The sequence below is a fragment of the Cydia strobilella genome, chromosome 20 (assembly GCF_947568885.1).
Source record: "Cydia strobilella chromosome 20, ilCydStro3.1, whole genome shotgun sequence".
NCBI classification, from domain to species: Eukaryota; Metazoa; Arthropoda; class Insecta; order Lepidoptera; family Tortricidae; genus Cydia; species Cydia strobilella.
The window spans coordinates 10,120,408-10,139,987 of record NC_086060.1 but is presented as its reverse complement, the minus strand read 5'-3'; the positions used below and the strand labels follow the sequence as shown (position 1 = coordinate 10,139,987).

At 38.7% G+C, this 19,580-nt stretch overlaps 1 protein-coding gene across 1 annotated transcript; it reads right to left on the bottom strand.

Moving 5' to 3' along the window:
* Positions 1-868: 868 nt before the first annotated feature.
* LOC134750520 (uncharacterized) lies at positions 869-19,488 on the bottom strand. Its single transcript, XM_063685710.1, has 8 exons — positions 19,407-19,488; positions 17,761-17,890; positions 15,006-15,182; positions 12,480-12,620; positions 11,777-11,884; positions 10,491-10,639; positions 2,781-2,931; positions 869-1,813 (listed from the first exon to the last, which is right to left on the bottom strand). The coding sequence occupies exons 1-8, from the start codon at positions 19,433-19,435 to the stop codon at positions 1,433-1,435; spliced, it is 1,266 nt and encodes a 421-aa protein (XP_063541780.1). The 5' UTR covers positions 19,436-19,488; the 3' UTR covers positions 869-1,432.
* Positions 19,489-19,580: the final 92 nt, after the last annotated feature.

The window sequence follows — 19,580 nt, the reverse complement described above, 5'->3', positions numbered from 1 at the left end:
AAATGGAAACAGTTACAAGTTAAGTCCTGCCGGAAGTTTAACTTTTTCCATTTTTTCCTTTAATATAAAATATATGAAACATATTTTAAAAGTGCATACTCATAGTACGCACATAAATCTTACTACTAAAAAGACTTGGTGGTTCATAAAATATATAAAAAACAGGTTTTTTATTTTATAAAATATATATGTAACAGAAAATTGGTATACAGCAAGCATAAGCCTAATAATACATACAATATGAAGCAATAGTACTTCATTAACACCATACAATAAAAGTTTGTAATTAAAAGTAATAATTACAGCGACCAATATTAATGTAAAAGACTTTTTATCGCCTGTATAGAAACTTAAGTGAAAATTGCAGCTGCTTATTAATCTTATTACTCATAAATTTATATGGTAAGGTTGTAGAATTCCCTTTGAGCTATAACACTAGCTGCGTAAGATGTATTATAGCAGCCAAAATAGCTACTGTAGATCTTAAAGCTATACATGGACCTCTTAAAGACCTTGATGTCACCAGAGCCTGTAAGCTCTTTCACCTAGGTGACAAAATAAGTGCTAAGTGTCGCCTAATTGTTTGTTGGGATGTTTCCAGTACAGTAATTGTCAATTATCATCTTGTAGGGTTATGAACCTCAAAAGGAAAAACGGAACCCTTATAGGATCACTCGTGCGTCTGTCTGTCTGTCTGTCAGACCGTCTGTCACAGCCTATTTTCTCCGAAACTAATGGGCCAATTAAGTTGAATTTGGTATACATATGTAAGTTCGTGACCCAAAGACGGACATGTAACGTAAACAAATTAACTTTAAACACGGGGCCACTTTTGGGGGGTAAATGAGAAAATTAAAAAATAAAGAAAATAGGCAAAAAATGACCATTCCCCCACCCCCCTTTATCTCCGAAACTACTAGGTCAAAAATTTTGAAAAAATACACAAAATAGATCTTTACCTATTTTATAGATCACAGGAAAACCTATTAGAAATGTGCAGTCAAGCGTGAGTCGGACTTAATAACTTGGTTTTTGATCCGACCCCTACGGGTTTTATATAAAAACATTTCACATAAAAAATACATTGTTTAAATTGTGTAATGTAAGGAACGCGAGTCCGACTCGCACTTGGCCGGTTTTTTATTAGTCTAATTTAGTGTCCCACTGCTGGGCAAAGGTCTCCCCTCGTTTCCTCCACTCGACCCTGTCGTTTGTAGTTTCCCGCCAATCCGGATAAAATATATCCGGATTTTATATATTCATTATTTATATTTTTATTTAGTTATTTTTATAATCGTTTTTTTTTTATTATCTAGGTTGGTAAAAATATTTACAGAACAAATTGTGCTACTACACCTTTTGTCTTTTTTTAGTTTAGTTTTAATTTAGTTTTACGACCAGAGTCCATCCAGAGCCAGAGTCGACCAGAAGTTTATTTTTTATAAAATATCGGAGGCTCGAACCCACCGCTCGGAATCCATAGAGTAATATCGTTGTATTTCCATTCGATTTTGACTCCTGGTTTTGGCAGCGGTGCTCGCCATTCCGTGTTCTCAAAACGATCATCCAGCCAGCGATAATCCACTCTGCCCATATATGCGTCATAAAGCCAGGACAAAACGGCGTGGTTTTCCACTGGAGTGAAGTAATGTGTGAGCTCTTTGGCCCTCAGGTCCATAGAGAAGGAGTTCAAACCCAGGAGGCCATCGTAGAGCCAAGATTGCCCTTGTGTTGCCCTGTGGAGGGCGGCACCACTTTCCAGCCCTAAGCCTGCCCATCTGCCCCAAACGCAGAAGAACCACCCCCATTCGGTCTGAAAATAATAAATCCACTTGAGCGGCACAGTCGAAGGCAAACATATCGATCCATACAAATGGCTCAAAAATATGTGAACACGACTTTATTGTCTAAGGTGTAAGAGCGTACACATATTTGAAACTTTGGGAATGTATATATATTTATGCCCTTGACTGTACGTATAAAATCATAGACATAGTATATACAAGTAGTTATAGACGCGCCACCGAGCGACCGGGGGTAAGAGAAAGAATATTCATATAAAATTTGGGCAGCATAGGATTTTTTCTCTTTCACTCTTATAAATTTCGGTAGTACTATTAGTTATTCTGTGCCATCGCCTCCTACCTATGATGCCACCCGGTTGGTGATAAGGACAAAGCATGGCACTATTATCTCTTTCCTCTTATAGGAATCGCAATAAGACTATCTTTCTCTATGAAAGAGTGTCAGGCCCTCGTATAAAATGGATGACTAACGCTAGAAGGGTCCGGGTCCGGGCGTACATAGTCTATTTTTAAATGCATTACGTAATCACCGAGATTGGGAAGTGGCTGATTGCGAACCTGGGACGGAGGTGGACCGGTCCTGAGGGTCTACCGCGACGCTGGTTCGATGTGTTGCCTCCCTGTCACACGTACATACGAATTTACAAGTGCGACAGAGAGGCAACACGTCGAACGTGGTTCGCGGTAGGCCCTCTTTTCCTTTGTTTTGTATCCGTTCTGTGCAAGGGCCTGGCACTCTTTAATAGAAAAATATAGTCTTATTGCGATTCCTATAAGAGATGTCTTTATCACCGACCGGGTGGCATCATAGGTATTCTTTTTTTAGTTTGGTTTTTTAGTCTTTTTTTTCTACTGAAAAGCTGGGTTTTCACTATAGTTAAAATATATCGCTACAGGGATGACGTATGAGATGTCAATTCTACGCTAGGTTATGGACAAGAAAGCAAGAAAGTGATATATTCGAATGAAGCTTACCTTTGGACATTTACCCGTGTACTTCTGTGTTTTCACCGCATATTTGTAGAAAGGGCTAGGCTTTCTTTTGTACCATAGTATAAACTGGAATCCCACTATAATGGCGACGGGCTGTTTTACGGATCCAAGCACCGGAGAGCCGAATTGTAGCCTGCACAGGAATAGTATGACGTTAAAACTGACCTTGGATCCTACCATGCTCCGCATCAAACTTCAAGATCAAGCCAGTAATGACGAGTTCCAACGCCGCACCAAGGCACATAATAAATAATAGTATTATCATACAGAACGGCCACGCACCGCCTCGCCCCGACTCGAATTACCTCGCCCCGCGACAGAAATCTGGCAGACTTCTGGCGTGCTCTCAGGGGCCCTATTCGAGATGCACAACTGTCAGTTTCGGCTTCAACATCAGTTCAACAGTGGAATGAATCATTTGTTCATCAACTGTGGAAAGTATCATTTGGTTGTACACCAACTCATTCATTGAAAAAATTATGCAACAAAAATCAACTTTGTTTTCTTACTACTATACGGTTTAAAATGGCTCTGAACTCTGCGTGGTTCGGTTTGGTTTCGTTGTCACCTAACTGTGGATTGCTAATGTCAAATTTACCTATTTGACAACACACGATTTCTTCCATTCAACTGAAGTTCAACACGAAACGTCACTTAACGCATGTCGAATACCGCTCCAGTACTATTTTTAAGCAACTTACTCACACTATGACGCGTGTACGGACATGGCGTTCATACATAGAAACTCGAGTGATTTTTGATGTATAGCGTGTCCGCCCTGTGACCAAGGTGCAAGACGTGGGTCGCGTCATTACGAAACTGAAATGGGACATGTTGCTAATAGGCAGAGTGATGGTAGATGGACTAAAATGGACGACATTCGAAAGATTGCGGCTCACTTCTGAAGACTATGCGCTACTTGAAGGATATGCTCAGCAGTGTGCGGTAGATATGCTTAGGGTAAAGGACTTATGGTTTGTCAAAGGACTGTCTCATTTCAAACATAGACACAGAGAATTATAGTGTCGCACTGTGTCGCGTAAGAACTCGCCACTTCTTCCGCTTCTTCGTGCTCTCACACTATTGAATGCGCTCCTGACATCAGCTACTGACTGCGATATGTTTGCGTAGCGATGGAAGGCTGTGTGCAGTGAATGTCTGAGGTTTTATGAGAGGATGGAGATAGGTGCTCAACTGTAATAATTTAGTGTTGTAAATATATCATAGTACTTGTTGTAGTTGTAATTTAAATGTAATTAACTTTCATGGCGCATTAGTTTTACACTGTAATGTCATGTAAATGTGTTTTCAATAAATAAATAAATAAATAGTATCTTTAAATTAAATCACCCAAGTCTCACCCAAGGCAGTAATTTTTCCACTTTTAAATGTATTCTAAGCTTAATAGTATCTTTGTCTTACACTAGGACTAGCACCCAAAAGAAAAGGATGAGTATAGTTTGTTTTGTTCTTATTTACTGACAATTTGGTTTGACCAACTATATGTTTCAGATGAGTAGAGCAGATTCAATAGCACTGCCAGCTGCCATGTATATTGCGCAGTGAAATTGTAAGATTCGTCATTTTACAAACCGCGTCGTCATTTTACAAACGTGAAACGTTATTTTGCTGTTTTCTCAATTTATATTAACTTTTGTACTACACCGCCATCCTCACGGTCACCAAACGCTCAAGAATCCCACTATCCTCGTGGTCTTGTCTGTCGTACTCCTAGAGAGCGATTGCGAAATCGGAGGCGTGCAGGGAAAGCAGCCCTTACCAGCTGTGACGGAGCTTGGGAACGAGCGAGGCGAGCGGCTGAGGCAGTCAGTGTTTCCTTCTCGATACCCTTTTGGGAGGGTGTGAGGGGGCTCTTACGCATCCCTGCTTTGGAGCCTGTGTAGTGTCGCACCCCACCTTGTGGGGTGGTCGCTCACAGTCATTGTGGGGACGGCTGTGCAATCTGGTGTGCCAGCTTTATCACTACCGGCCGTTATCCAACCCCACGACCCCTAGCCTGGTGATACCGTTTGAGCGGGACCAGATTTCGGGGCCGCAGTGAAGGCGACCGGCAGCTTAGGCTGGCGTGTGCTTCGTGCCTTTGTTGGCGTTATCCGAGTGAAGCGGCTGAGGCTTGTCGCCGAGCCGAGTGTAGTGACCGTGCTCCGTCACGTCACGCGAGGATGGAAGGGCGGCTCTTCCGCAGTGCCGAAGCCCATCGAACATTAATGCTAGCGGCAGCCGTTTGAACTAATTATAACGCACTACGCACTACCAGGGTGTACAACTGTACAACAAACTTCCTGGTGAGTGGAAGAACATTACTAGCCCGAATATTTTAAAAACAAATTAAGAGCCCTGTTGTTGCGGGAGTGCTTTTATTCCATTGAAGAGTTCATTAAATATTTTACCGATAATTGGCAACGTTAATTAATTCAATAAATTTTAATAATGATTCTGTAATGAATTTTTTGATCCTATTTTGTATTGAACTGTGATATTTTGTTATGACATTTTGTAATTTCTTTTTTTATACCGTAGTTTAATTGTCGCATGTTAGATTTGGTATTAGATGTAGTCAATATTCAGACAAAATTGTAATATTGTTAATGAATAGTTAAATAATAATAAATAAATAATAATAATCCATAAGATTCATTCAACGCTCGAAACCGGGTCGGAGCGGCCGCCTGCACTTTTTCCTTATCGCGGTTAACTCGACTCATAGGTACCGGGACTTGTTTACAAGTTAATTTTAATCTAAGTGCATACGTATTGCAGCCTTGTGTTCACAAACTTAAGGTTCATTTTTGTGTTGTGTTTTTGCACTAACCTCAAAAGTCTACCCAAGATTAAAATGAATTGCGCTAAGTGTGGTGATGAATTAACGGACTTTGCTGAGTGTGGTCAATGCCGCGGCCGATTGCACTTCGATTGTGCTGGATTGACTGAAGCCACGTATCGAAAAAAAGGGACCGCAGCAAAAGCAGCCTGGCGATGTGTAAACTGCCGAAATACGCCATCAGCGGACACCGGAACCACCGCCGACATTCTGAACGAGATCAGATCGTTTCGAAATGACTTTAACGCAATGAAATCGGATGTTAACACTATTAAAAGCGAGATTCGCGCAACCTCACAGGGCCTGCAGGAGCTTAATGCAAAATGGAGCGAGCTCGACACCTCGCTTACTGCCATAGATGCGCGGCTGGTTCTCGTAGAAGACAAAGTTTCCTCACTGGGTCCCCTGCAGAAGAGTTTTGACGAGGCCTGTGTTACTATTGAATCCCTCAAAAACGATTTGAATAGTCGCGATCAATTCTCTCGCTTGAGCAACATTGAAATTTCTGGACTAACCTATAAAAGTGGGGAAAATCTTATGTCTCTTTTGACCGATATATCAAGAAAGCTAGGAGTTTTTGTGTCGGACTCCGACATCGATTCCATTCACCGAGTGCGTCGCTTTGGAACCATCACCGCTTTAGCGAGCGGCGGGGCCGGGCGCGCCGGCGCGGACCGCGAGCCAGCAGTCATCGTGCGATTCGTGCAGCGCCGCCGCAAGGACGAGCTGCTGGCGGCTATGCGCACGCGCCGGACACTCACCACGGTCGACATCGGAATGCCGGGGCCCCCACAAAACCTCTACATAAACGACCACCTAACTCGCGAAAATAAGCTATTATTAAAAAAAGCCCGTGCAGTTAAATCTAATTTAAACTATGCCTACCTGTGGGTTAGAGATTGCAAGATTTTAATGCGTAAAAATGATAAATCTAAAATCCTGCATATCTCAAACGAATCCGACCTTTCAAAACTGAAATGACTCATTATTTACGTTGTTTACGTGCTCACTTTACTGCTACGCCGATCAACGATATTACTGAAAAACTGAAAACTTTATATTATATTATCTATATTTAGTGCCTTAGGTACATCGTATTATACATCATAATCAACACCAAAATTATACAAATAAGTTTACAGTAATAAAATTATAAATACATACAATTGTTATAATAATAGTTCACTGATAGAGAACTCTTTATTCTAACAACGAATAATAACCAAATTTAGTAAATATTTTTTAAGTTAAACAAAATGCTCATTAGAATAACTTTATAGTCATAAAAATAAAAATTACATTTTAAATTTGTGTATTTGTGTATTACTATTACGTTATAAAAACAATTTAAACACACTCTCACTGACTATAACCGTGTTTCTAATTATACCTAAAATTACAATTAACTGCACTCGTTTTACCCACCCATACATACTTTTCTCGTACAGGCGACTCAACTTATTTTTTGTTACGTTCGGAAATTGTCTCAATAACAATAGCCCTTTAATATACCTATTTTTATTACCACATTTAATACTTTTGAATTTCATAATATATTATACAAACCTGTATTTCTCGTGACGACAGTACCTGACTTAAACGTTTACTATCAAAATGTTAGGGGGTTGCGAACTAAATCGCATTATTTTCTGGCAAACGTTTTGAAAGCCGATTATGATATTATATGCCTGACAGAGACGTGGTTGACGAGTGACTTTAACGATGCTGAGTATTTCTGGAATGATTATGCCGTTTACCGCCACGACCGGTGCTCGGCGCGCGGCGACGGCGCGGGGCGGGGCGGCGGCGTGCTGGTGGCGGTGCGCCGCGGGCGCGGCCTGGCGGTGCGCGAGCGCCCCGAGCTGCGCTCCGGCCCGCGCCGGGAGGAGCTGTGGCTGAGCATCGAACGCGCCGGCACCGTCGCGCCGCCGCCGCGGACGCGCCCGCCCGGCGCTGCCGCGCATCGGGCTAAGTTATTTATTGCTTGTTGTTATTTCCCTCACGGCGGTGAACATTATTCCGACTTGCAATCCTTTTTTGACTCTGCGTCCGATTTTATAATTAGTAATCCGAACGATAGTTACATAATTCTAGGCGATTTTAATATTAGTCATGCCATTTGGACGCTTCTTAATGGAAGCTTACTTATTGACACAAACAACAATACGACTGCAACCTTAATCTCCGATTTCTTAAACCTCTCGGGTTTAAAACAACTTAACGGGTGCTCGAATGTAAACAATCGGATCTTGGACCTGGTGTTAAGCGATTTGTCTTGCTCTGTTACGCATTGTACGACACCACTAACCCCTGAGGACTCCCATCACAAATCTCTCGACATTAACATCAAGCTTCCTTTTCTTTCGGCCGCGTATGATCCTCCTAGAGAGAAATTACTTTTTTATGCTGCAAATTACGAAAAAATACGTGACGCTCTTTCTTTTACTGACTGGACCCCAATGCAATATATGAATACTGAACAGGCTACTACTCATTTTTACTCAATCTTAAATACTCTTATTAAAAAGTACGTTCCTCTCAGTAAGACAAACTGCTCTAGTAATCGTCCCCCTTGGTACACCCGGGCATTAGTGAAATTAGGTCGAGAAAAGCGTAAAATTCACACCAGGTGGAAAACTTACAAAAATCCTTTAGACTATCTTGCATTCAAGCTGTTAAGAACAAGAGAGCACAAAATGGAACTGGATTGCTATAATTCATACATATCTTTTGCTGAGAAAAATATCCGTAAGTGTCCTAAATATTTTTGGTCTTTCATTAAATCAAAGTTTTCCGCAAATAAAACCCCAGACTGTATGTATTATGGAGGCAATTCCTCAACTGACAGTGAGACAGTAGCTAATTATTTCAACGATTATTTCCACTCAGTTTTTGTTAAAGGTATCGCGTACCCTGTTTCTCCAAATTCTCATACTAACAATAGCCCGGTAGATATCTCTTCAATTAACATAAATAATAAACTCGTTCTTAAACACCTCCAACAGGTTAACACAAATAAGGGAGCGGGACTTGACCGTATTCATCCAATTTTAATCTCTCGCTGTAGCAAGGAATTGGCTACTCCTCTTACTATTATTTTCCGTAAATCGTTATCCGAGGGTTGTTTCCCGTCTGTTTGGAAAACGGCTTTAATAACACCAATACATAAAAGCGGAGATAAACATGATGTTACACAGTATAGACCCATATCTAAATTATGCATTTTTGGCAAAATATTAGAAAAAATTGTTACATCCGAATTGACAAATTGTATCATTCGTATAATTTCCCCTGACCAACACGGTTTTCTTCGTGGCCGTAGTGTTGACACCAATCTTATTACCTTCACTGATTTTATTTTGAACGCTATTGGCAACGGTCATCAGGTTGACGCCGTGTATACCGATTTCTCAAAAGCTTTTGATAAAATTAATCACACTATGTTATTACACAAATTATACGAACTCGGTATACACGGAGACCTCTACAGGTGGATTGAATCCTACATCCAGAACCGATGCCAGGCAGTATCACTAAGAGGCTATACTTCCAGATACTTAACCATTGATTCAGGGGTCCCTCAAGGCTCTCATTTAGGACCGCTTTTATTTATCATATACGTAAACGACATGGGTTCATCGTTTTCTAGTTCAAGACATCTAGTTTATGCAGACGATACAAAAATTTTCAAAATCATAAAAACAAAGAACGACTGCCTGGACATGCAACGCGATCTTGATAGCTTTGCCGCATATTGCGGTTATAACCAATTGCTTCTGAACCCTGATAAATGCAACTGTATTACTTTCACTCATAAACAAAGTCCCCTTCTTTTCAATTATAGTTTTTCAGGAAAGATCATAAATAGAATCACCAAGGTCCGAGATCTTGGTATTATTTTGGATTCTAAGCTTAACTTCATTTCACACATAGACCACATCTCCGAGAGGGCCTACAAGAAATTGGGCCTGATACTTAGACTATCTCAACCATTTAAAGAACCAAACACCCTAAAAGTATTATACTCCTCTTACGTTCGCAGCATTTTAGAGTTCGGTAGCGTCGTCTGGACCCCTCAATATACCGTTCACATAAAAAGAATTGAAAGAATCCAAAAAAAGCTGTTAAAGTCGCTCAATTTCCGCCACGGTCTGAATATATCAGAGAATAGCACACACCGTCGTAGTCTAGGGCCACTAGATACACGACGTGTTTATATAGACCAAATGTTTCTGTATAAACTCTTAAATGGCCTTACTGATTCTTCCACTCTTCTTGAAAAAATTGTCTTTAAATTGCCTCGTATTCCCACGCGCCACCCCCAAACATTCCATATCGATTTTTGTAGATCTAATTTCGCCAAAAATACTTTTTTTAGACGAGCCTGTCATGATTACAATGTTAATTTCATAAATCTAGATATCTTCTCATTGTCTTTCGGTAAATATAGTAGTGGTCTGCGGAGCTTACTTTTTCCATAGCAGTCTTTGCTTTAAAAAAAAAAAAAATTGTAATTGTTCTATAGTCTTATGTAACGTATGTATGTTTGTAAGCATGTTTGATACTTAGGTACTTTATTAGTTGTGTATCCAATTGTTACTTCTGTGTATCTTCCTATTTATAGGCAGTGCCGAACAAGCCCTGTTTCTACTTGTTATCAATATCAGTATGTTATAATTAATGGAACTATAGGTCTTATTGTATATCTGCAAGTTTAAACTTATCTGTATGTGACTGTTTGTTTCCTAAATAAATAAAAAAAAAAAAAAAAAAAAAAAAAAAAAGATTTCACGTAGAAAAACCCAGAAAATAGAAGAGAAAATGAAGATTTTTATTGTGAAAATAATTACCAATATGATCCTGCTCTGTTGCATACGTAGGTGTTCCGCCAACCATTGGCATTATGATAGCGATAAAATGGATATGTTGACGCCCATACTGCCAAATCAAAGACTCCCGGGATTGGATGTGAGGCATTTACATTTTCTGGCATTATATACTGAAACAATATGAATTAACGTAAAACTAGTGACTTTCAAAAAAAATATTTACATATGTATGGATAACTATGTCACCAGGCTGTATCTCATGAACCGTGATAGCTACAGTTGTATGTTTTTTTTTTTGCATGATTTTTTTATATGATTTTGACCCATGTTCTTTCACTGATATGCGTTCAAATTGTTAAATAACAAACGTAGTCGTCAACGCCATCTATTCGAGAGTTGGCCAAAGGAGGTCAAACGTAGTGGCGCCATCTGTTAGAATCTAATTTTCTTGATTTTTGAGGCACGTTTTTTCCTTAGACTGTATCTATATAATACGGAGTTGCATAGTCTTTGCTCTGAGCTGTATGTACAGTCGCCATCAGATATATCGGAGCGGCCGAGGTGCTCACAAATATCTGAACACTCCTCTATTGTCAAGGCGTTAGAGTGCGTGTTCAGATGTTTTGAGCACCTCGGGCGCTCTGATATATTTGATGGCGACTGTACCTAGACCCTCGCGAGCATAGCTCATAAAACCGAATAAATAAATGTACGACTCCGCCATTTTGGAAAAACAACCACAAACTGAATCGACAAAAAAACTATTACATTAAACCTGCTCACAAAATTTCTCGAACATCGGTTGATCATCTGAAACGGAGACATTCGCTAACGCTCGGTCAATAAGTTAATTGTTTTTTCATATTTGATACATGCGTTTATCGCCGACTGTATTTATTTTTCCTACTATTCATTCATGTGAAGTCCCCAACCCGCATTGGGATAGCGTGGGGACAATAGCTCAATCTGTCTGTCACCAGGCTGTATCTCATGAACCGTGATAGCTACAGTTGAAATTTTCACAGATGATGTATTTCTGTTGCCGCTATACAACAAATACTTTTTTTTTATACTACGTCGGTGGCAAACAAGCATACGGCCCGCCTGATGTTAAGCAGTCTCCGTAGCCTATGTACGCCTGCAACTCCAGAGGAGTTACATGCGCGTTGCCGACCCTAACACTCCTCTCCCTCGAGCTCTGGCAACCTTACTCACCGGCAGGAACACAACACTACGGACTAAAAAGTACTGAACCCTCGGTGGGCGAGTACGACTCACACTTGTCCGGCTTCTTTATACAAACTTACGTTAGGATGATAATGAATCCTTGCAGGGGTCATATATACGCTGTTGTTAGGGTGGTACCAGGCTATATCGTACCAGGCACCGAGAATATTTTCCAAATCCTTTGTTTCCTGTATAAAATAAAGACAATAAAAATGTAGATTAAATACAAATTTTGCCACAGTGAAACACATAATTTTTAACCACACCAACACAAGAAAAATACTAACTATAAAATATCAAACAAAATCATAACAAATCAACTGGCCATCCCTAAGTGTAAGGCCTGAGTGGACGCTCGAAGCGGAGCTTTCGGCGGGGCGTGCAGCGTGGCGTCGGGCTCACAAGTGATTAGAGCAGCGTGCACTAAGGCCGCTCCTATACGTTTGCATTTGTTTAACATGCACGCCGCACGCCCCGCCCCGCTGCACGCTCAACACGAGCGTCCACTCAGGCCTTACACTAAGGTAGAACAGTACGGTTCGACCTTCTAACTGAATCAACCATGTGGTCCATGCGATTGTGTAGCGAGAGAGATGGCGCTGCCAATCAATACTGTTAGAAGTATTTGAACAAATTAAATTATTTACAGAAAATACTTTAATTTGTTTTTATTTTTTTAAGTAGTTTTTTTTAGTAGTAGTTTATATAAATTATAAACTGAAATAAACTTGGTCACTTTTTCTTAGTATATGACATTTATTTTAGTTCAAAAAATTATATTACCTCATCAAGGTCTTTAAGCACAAGTTCTGTGGACGTAGCCGTAGTCAGAATGTGCCGAGTGGTAAGGACAGCACAACCAGCGAGCGGGGTTAATCTTTTGTAAACAGTACAGCAGTAACAACCCAGTAGTTGGGGGTGGTCCTGAAACATTACACTTTTTAGGGTTCCGTAGCCAAATGGCAAAAAAACGGAACCCTTATAGATTCGTCATGTCTGTTTGTCTGTCTGTCTGTCTGTCTGTCTGTCCGTATGTCACAGCCACTTTTTTCCGAAACTATCAGAACTATACTGTTGAAACTTGGTAAGTAGATGTATTCTGTGGACCGCATTATGATTTTCTTCCAAAAAAAAAAAAACGCAAAAAGTTTGGGGGTTCCCCATACTTAGAACTGAAACTAAACATTTTTTTTTCATTAAACCCATACGTGTGGGGTATCTATGGATAGGTCTTCAAAAATGATATTGAGGTTTCTAATATCATTTTTTTTCTAAACTGAATAATTTGCGCGAGAGACACTTCCAAAGTGGTAAAATGTGTGTCCACCCTGTAGGTAACTTCTAAAATAAGAGAATGATAAAACTAAAAAAAAATATATGATGTACATTACCATGCAAACTTCCACCGAAAATTGGTTTGAACGAGATCTAGTAAGTAGTTTTTTTAATACCTCATAAATCGTAAACCGCAATTTACCTTTCACTCACGTTTCACATAAAAAATACATTGTTTTAATTGTGTAATGTACGGAACCCTCGGTGCGCGAGTCCGACTCGCACTTGGCCGGTTTTTTAGACAGTACAGTATACCCCGCTTTACGGCCCGGCCACGACATCGCGCGGCGGCGGCAGCGGCGAGCGGCGGCCGTAGGTTGGAACGAAAGATCCGAACGCTGTCTCGCTCCAACCCATGGCCGCCGCTCACCGCTGCCGCCGCCGCGCGGTGTCGTGGCCGGGCCGTTACGCGACCCCGTTATGGGCGATTTAACTCTAACGCGAATTTCAAATTTCGCGCTAAAATGCCCCCGCTAAAATTACGCGGATTTCTTTGACACAATGGAAATTTAAACTTATTATTAATAAACAAGTTTGAGAACAAATCAAATTATTTTATTAAAATATTTTGATTTGTGTTTTTTTTAAAGTAGTCACACTACTATTTATAAATTAAAAACTGTAATAGATGTCATATACACTGGAGGGCTTCGTCACTTTTTCTTTAATATATGACATCTATTACAGTTTTTATTATTAATAATTAGCAAAACTCAGTCAGTAGCAAAAAAATTATAAATAAAAATAATTTTTTTTTTTTTGAAAGTAATTAGGAAGAATTGTGTAATTACGAGGATTTCTTATGTATACTTTGGCAAGATTAAATGTTTACTCCTATACCAACTCTGTTGATGATTTTATGAGAGATTATTTAAAATATTATTGTAAGTAACAACTATTGCACGATTATTATTTAAGGAATTGTAAACTTTGACCAATGTATTTTATCTAACTATCATATTTAATGGTATATAACTGTCGTATTTCAAATGTACCTCTGTGACCTGTAAAATATTTTTTACCAATAAAAAAACTGAACTGAACTGAATGAACTAAAGCCATTTGCGTCAGTGGATATAGGCGGCAAATTTAAAAAATGTAGGCTCGTAGAGTTGACCTCCCATAGAATTTTTTTAAATCCGCCAGAGTATATTTAAAAATATGCAGTCATTTATTTGTCTGTGGTTGCGGAAATCCACGCTTTCTCTGACCATTCTGTTTGAAAAAATTAACAGTATTTTTTAATTTTTTTTTTAATTAAATAATCATTTATTTTCAGGCATGGCCCATAGAAGTGTTAGTAACAAAAAACTGAAATACTAATGTTAAACAGTACAATTAATTAAAACCTACCATGCAAATCAAGAATACAATTCAATCAATTAATACAGTTATGGTAGTAGGGGATTCCTCGTGAACCCACGCATATACTTACGCGAATTTCACTTGACGCGATTTTTTGCGGAACATATCCCTCGCGTAAAGCGGGGTATTATTAGCATAGCTTAAAGAAATTATTTCATGAAACCGATGACGCCAAAAATACAGGGGTGCGGGGGACGAGATGAGCGAGTCCCGTGCCGTGATTGGTCCGTTCTAAGGGCCTAACACCCTTTGTTAGAGAAAGATAGTCATATTGCGATTTATATATGAGGAAAGAAAAAATAGTGCCATGCTTTGTCCTTATCACCGACCGGGTGGCAACATAGGTAGGAGGCGATGGCGAAATACCGATATTTGTAAGAGCGAAAGAAAAAAAATCCTGTGCTGCCCAAATTTTATATGAATATTCTTTGTCTCACCCCCCGTCGCTCGGTGGCGCGTCTATAACTATTTGTATATACTATGTCTATGGTTCAAAGACACGTGGGCGTCAGACAAAATATCTGCCGGTCGCTAGTGATGTGACGCCGCATGGAACATCACAAATATTTAATAAAATAATTTGATTTGTTACCAAAGTTGTGTACTTACAAAGTTGTTTAATGACGCGTCCCATACTGCAGCGCTCATAGTGAACGGCGCCAACTTATATGGCCTCTCAAATTCTTCGTAATAAGTTTGCGCAAATGGCTCTGGGGGTATTTCTTCAATCTTCCAATCCGGCGTCAGGTCTGCCGGCCTTTTCGGTTTTACTTTTACTCTTTGGAACTGAAAGTTTAAGTTTTAAGTTTAATTAATCAATCACATTTATTAATTTGCAAATATACGGTAAGAAAAGAAAGAAAGAAAATACATTTATTTAACGCCACAACATAGTACATAAAAAAATCATTTAAAAAGGTAATAAAACTATGAAAACGGATTATATCCCACATTATCCCAGAGGTCCCACATTGCAGGAGTATACTGACTGTGAGTGTGGCCTATCATATGTCGGGCAGACGAAACGGAGCATTTCCACTCGGGTGAAGGAACACATAACTAATGTCAAGCACCGTCGACCTAGGTCTGCAGTCTGTGAGCATGTCATGGATAAAGCCAATCACTCAATCAAGTTTGATAAGCCTCTGGTTCTTGCCAAGGAGAAGCGTTACATACCCAGAATGCTGCGCGAGTCCATTGAGATTAAGAAATATCCAAACTTTAATAGGGAAGATGGCTTTTCTCTACCACCAGCTTGGGATCCTGTAGTCCATCTGATAAAGGAGCAAGCGAGACATAGACTGTGAGACCTTAGTGTTGGATGATGTTGGACATTCTGAGTATAATATGTTTTGAAAAGATGTGTCCCGCCGAGTTTGTTGCCGGTCCCATATTGGGATACCCTCCTACAATTTAGGAGGGAATTAAATCTTCTCGGGTCCGTGGTGTAGGGTTGGAACCGGCGTAGTTTTTACCGCGTATATATATATCTTTACTTGAAAATAATTGTAGTGTATAACTAGCCTTATGAACCGAGTTTGCATGTACAACCAGCCTTAAAGTTTATAGTCTTCAGTTGTTCATTATTTTTAGTATGTGGGTATTTTTGCACTTTGTAATTTTTCCTTAGTCACCCGTTGACCACGAACGCTGTAAAGAGTTCGAAACGTCGGGATGAATTATAAATTCAATATACGCGATATAATCCGTTTTCATAGTTTTATTTCATGAGTAACTATCGCGGTAACCGAAGACAATATTATTTAAAAAGGTGTTAAAACGTTTCACGCACAATCTATTTTGCTTACAAGCATGCATAAAACAACACAATGGAAATTTAAACTTATTATTAATAATTAGCAAAACTCAGTCAGTAGCAAAAAAATATATAATTAAAAGTAATAATAAATAAAAATTGAAAGTAATTAGGAAGAATTGTGTAATGAAAAAATAATAATAGAAAAGGATATATTATGTACCTACTACAGAAAAAGTCATTATTTATTAAAAATCTAAATATTATGTTTTCATAGCATTAAAAATATTTAGATTTTATGTAAGTATTATGTACGTACATACATCATCACCATTCGCTTGCCCTTATCCCATTCATTTGGGGTCGGCGCAGCATATCTTTTTCTTCCATACCTCTCTCCATACACACATACATAAAATCTGTCAGCGCTTGTTGGCAGTTATAGGTACTATTAAAAAGCTCGTATCTTGTAATGTCATGTCATCTTATGTTTCTTAATGTTTGCAGTACCTACTTACATTGTTGCTCGGTAATTTAAAAAAATAATAATTACGGGGTCATAATTAAGTGTAGCTTAAAAAAATTCTGAATTAATGATTAGCCGGATAAATTCTATATCTGGTTAAATTTTTGCACCTATTGGATTTACACACTGTATATACAGGGACAAATGAAAACAGCGAAGAGGTGGGATCATAATGCTACTTGCTTTAGCCCTATAAAATTGGCCTGGGCCCCATTGTTTAGAAAAAAAAAATTGTGTATTTAAAAAATAATGCCAAAATTCATCACTTAAATAACATATCAAAAGACGGATAAAACCATTAAAATGTTTTATTGTTCTTATCTTAATGTTGTTTAGTTGTGTTAAAGTTAACATTTGGTTTACATTGTAAATCGGTTGTCGTTGTCTAAGTACCCACAACACAAGCCTTCTTGAGCTTACCGTGGGACTTAGTCAATTTGTGTAAGAATGTCCCTATAATATTTATATTTATTTATTTATTGTAAACAAAAAACTACGACCCTTTAAAGTTTGTGAATGAGGTAAAAAAATTATCTAACCTTAGTATCTAACATTCAACTGAATTGTATTAAAAAAAAGGAAAGCGATCGAGAAGTTCTAACTCCAGGAAAACATCCCCAGTTTATGCCTTCTCCAACGATATATAAGACCAAAGATAGTCTAAGGAAAAAACGTGCCTCGAAAATCAAGAAAATTTGATTCTTGGTCAGAGGGCGCTACTAGCTTTGGCCTATTGTCGTATAGATGGCGTTGACGGTTTCGTTTGTTATTTAACAATTTTAACGCATATCAGTGAAAGAACATGGGTCAAAATCGTAAAATTCATTAATGCAAATAAAAAAAAAAATTTATCCATATTTAAATACATTTTATCGTATTTTTATAAATCTTTATTTTTACTTTTAAAGTGTGTCGATAGATGGCAGTGAATTTACTGGGGTTACAAAATTTACTATGACAGTACCGCTCTAGTATAAGTTACTCTATGATAAGACTTATTCGACGCGAGAGGTAATATAAAGTTTCTGGGACTCAGAAGGGTAAACAAGTTCGATAGAAGAATAAAAGCCTTAAGTTCTTACACGTTTTTCCCACCCGTATTTTTCCCCAACAGGTTGGATCCGATCGACGTAGTGGGGCGCGTGCTCCCTTTCATTCACATCCCAGGGTATCCAGGTTATCCAAGATTCTACTGACATCGCGAGAGTGAACCTAAACACATAATATAACTATTAAATAAAAAAAAATTACCCCAAAAAGTCGTAAACACCATTTTATGCCAAAAATGCCTTATCTTATACCATGCTTATACCACTCATTATTATCGTACGGAACAATAATATGGGGAAACTTGACAGATGCAAAACGAGTTTTAATTATTCAAAAACGCGCGCTACGCATTTTGGCCGGAGTGAATACTAGACACTCGTGTAGAGATCTGTTCGTAGAATATCGCATTATGACGCACTATTTAATTATATATATCTTTTTGAAATCATAATGTACGTGAGAAACAATATACCGTAAAATGGGGTGAGTAGGAGCAAAACGGACATTCAAACCTCGATAACATTTTATTTATATCGTCGCTATACTTACTCAACCTCATATCTGCAACAATCATTTGATGCAAATGTCGCTTTTCTTTCATTCGGGTTGCAGATACGAGGTTGAGTAAGTATAGCGGCGATATGCAAACTGAATGGTGTATATAATAAATGTTCCGGACGTTTGTAGTTTAGTTTTTTATTTTATTTTGGGTAGTTCCATTTCATAACTTTGACGATAAACAGGAAATCCCACCTCACCCCGTAGTCCCTCGTAATTGGGGTGGGATGGGTTTTCATTTTCATACAAAGGTGATTTTGGAAGATTGTTGGATCGATTTTTTTTAATATGCGTATTACTATAGCTCCATGTTAAATTGGAATAATTATTTTTGTAGTCTTAAAATGCCATCTCACCCCCCTTTTATCCCTTCTCTCCCCATTTATAACCCAACTCTCCCCGCGAACCCTACTCACCCCATTTTACGGTATCTGAATTTAAAATTTACGTCCCTTTGCGTGCGCGATCACAGATAAGAAAGAATGACTTGAATTTTGGCAACCCTAGATAGCCGAAAGGGATAGTGCCATATATTAGAAAGAGATAGCACGATTCGACCATGAACCTAGTACTATTATTTATTCTGTGCTAACAGTAAGTGAAATAAATGACTCAGCCATGGGGGTTCGCTAGGTCTACAACTCACAGAGCTAAAAGTAATATGTGCGTGAAATAAATGATAATAATGGTGAATTATTATCTGAGACATACTAACATTAAATCATTTTACGGTTTAGACTCACTTGTTTTAGTCACTCGCGCGACATGTTTCGGAGAGCCTAGGTCTCCTTTCTCAAGCACTAATAGTGCGAGCAGCGTTCACGACGACCGTGTATTGCGTACTAAAGAAGACCTAGGCTCTCCGAAATAGTGCCATATATTAGAAAGGGATAGCACGATTCGACCATGAACCTAGTACTATTATTTATTCTGTGCTAACAGTAAGTGAAATAAATGACTCAGCCATGGGGGTTCGCTAGGTCTACAACTCACAGAGCTAACAGTAATATGTGCGTGAAATAAATTATAATAATGGTGAATTATTATCTGTGTATTGTTACTGGCCTGTATCTTCTGTTTTTTCCCCAATAAAGAAAATAAAATAAAATAGAATACTTACCATAATAATAAATGCCACATCAGCCACATGATTAAGATTGAATTATGTATCGGACACTGATCTTCGCTTAACTGTTTCTCGGTTGTCGTTCCTCGTATTTATATGGCTCACTTCAGTGTTGCCATTGTTTTTTGGTTAAGGTTGTTTAAATTTTTTGTTCTTTACGATAAGTAC

What these genes read in the sequence shown, in the direction of transcription:
- LOC134750520 (XM_063685710.1), bottom strand. Translation starts at nt 19,435, where the DNA reads ATGTGGCTGATGTGGCATTTATTATTATG. An exon ending in GGATTCATTATCATCCTAAC is followed by an intron (nt 10,640 to 11,776) that starts GTAAGTTTGTAT and finishes ATATTGTTTCAG; the next exon opens with TATATAATGCCAGAAAATGT. An exon ending in ACACGGGTAAATGTCCAAAG is followed by an intron (nt 1,814 to 2,780) that starts GTAAGCTTCATT and finishes TATTATTTTCAG; the next exon opens with ACCGAATGGGGGTGGTTCTT.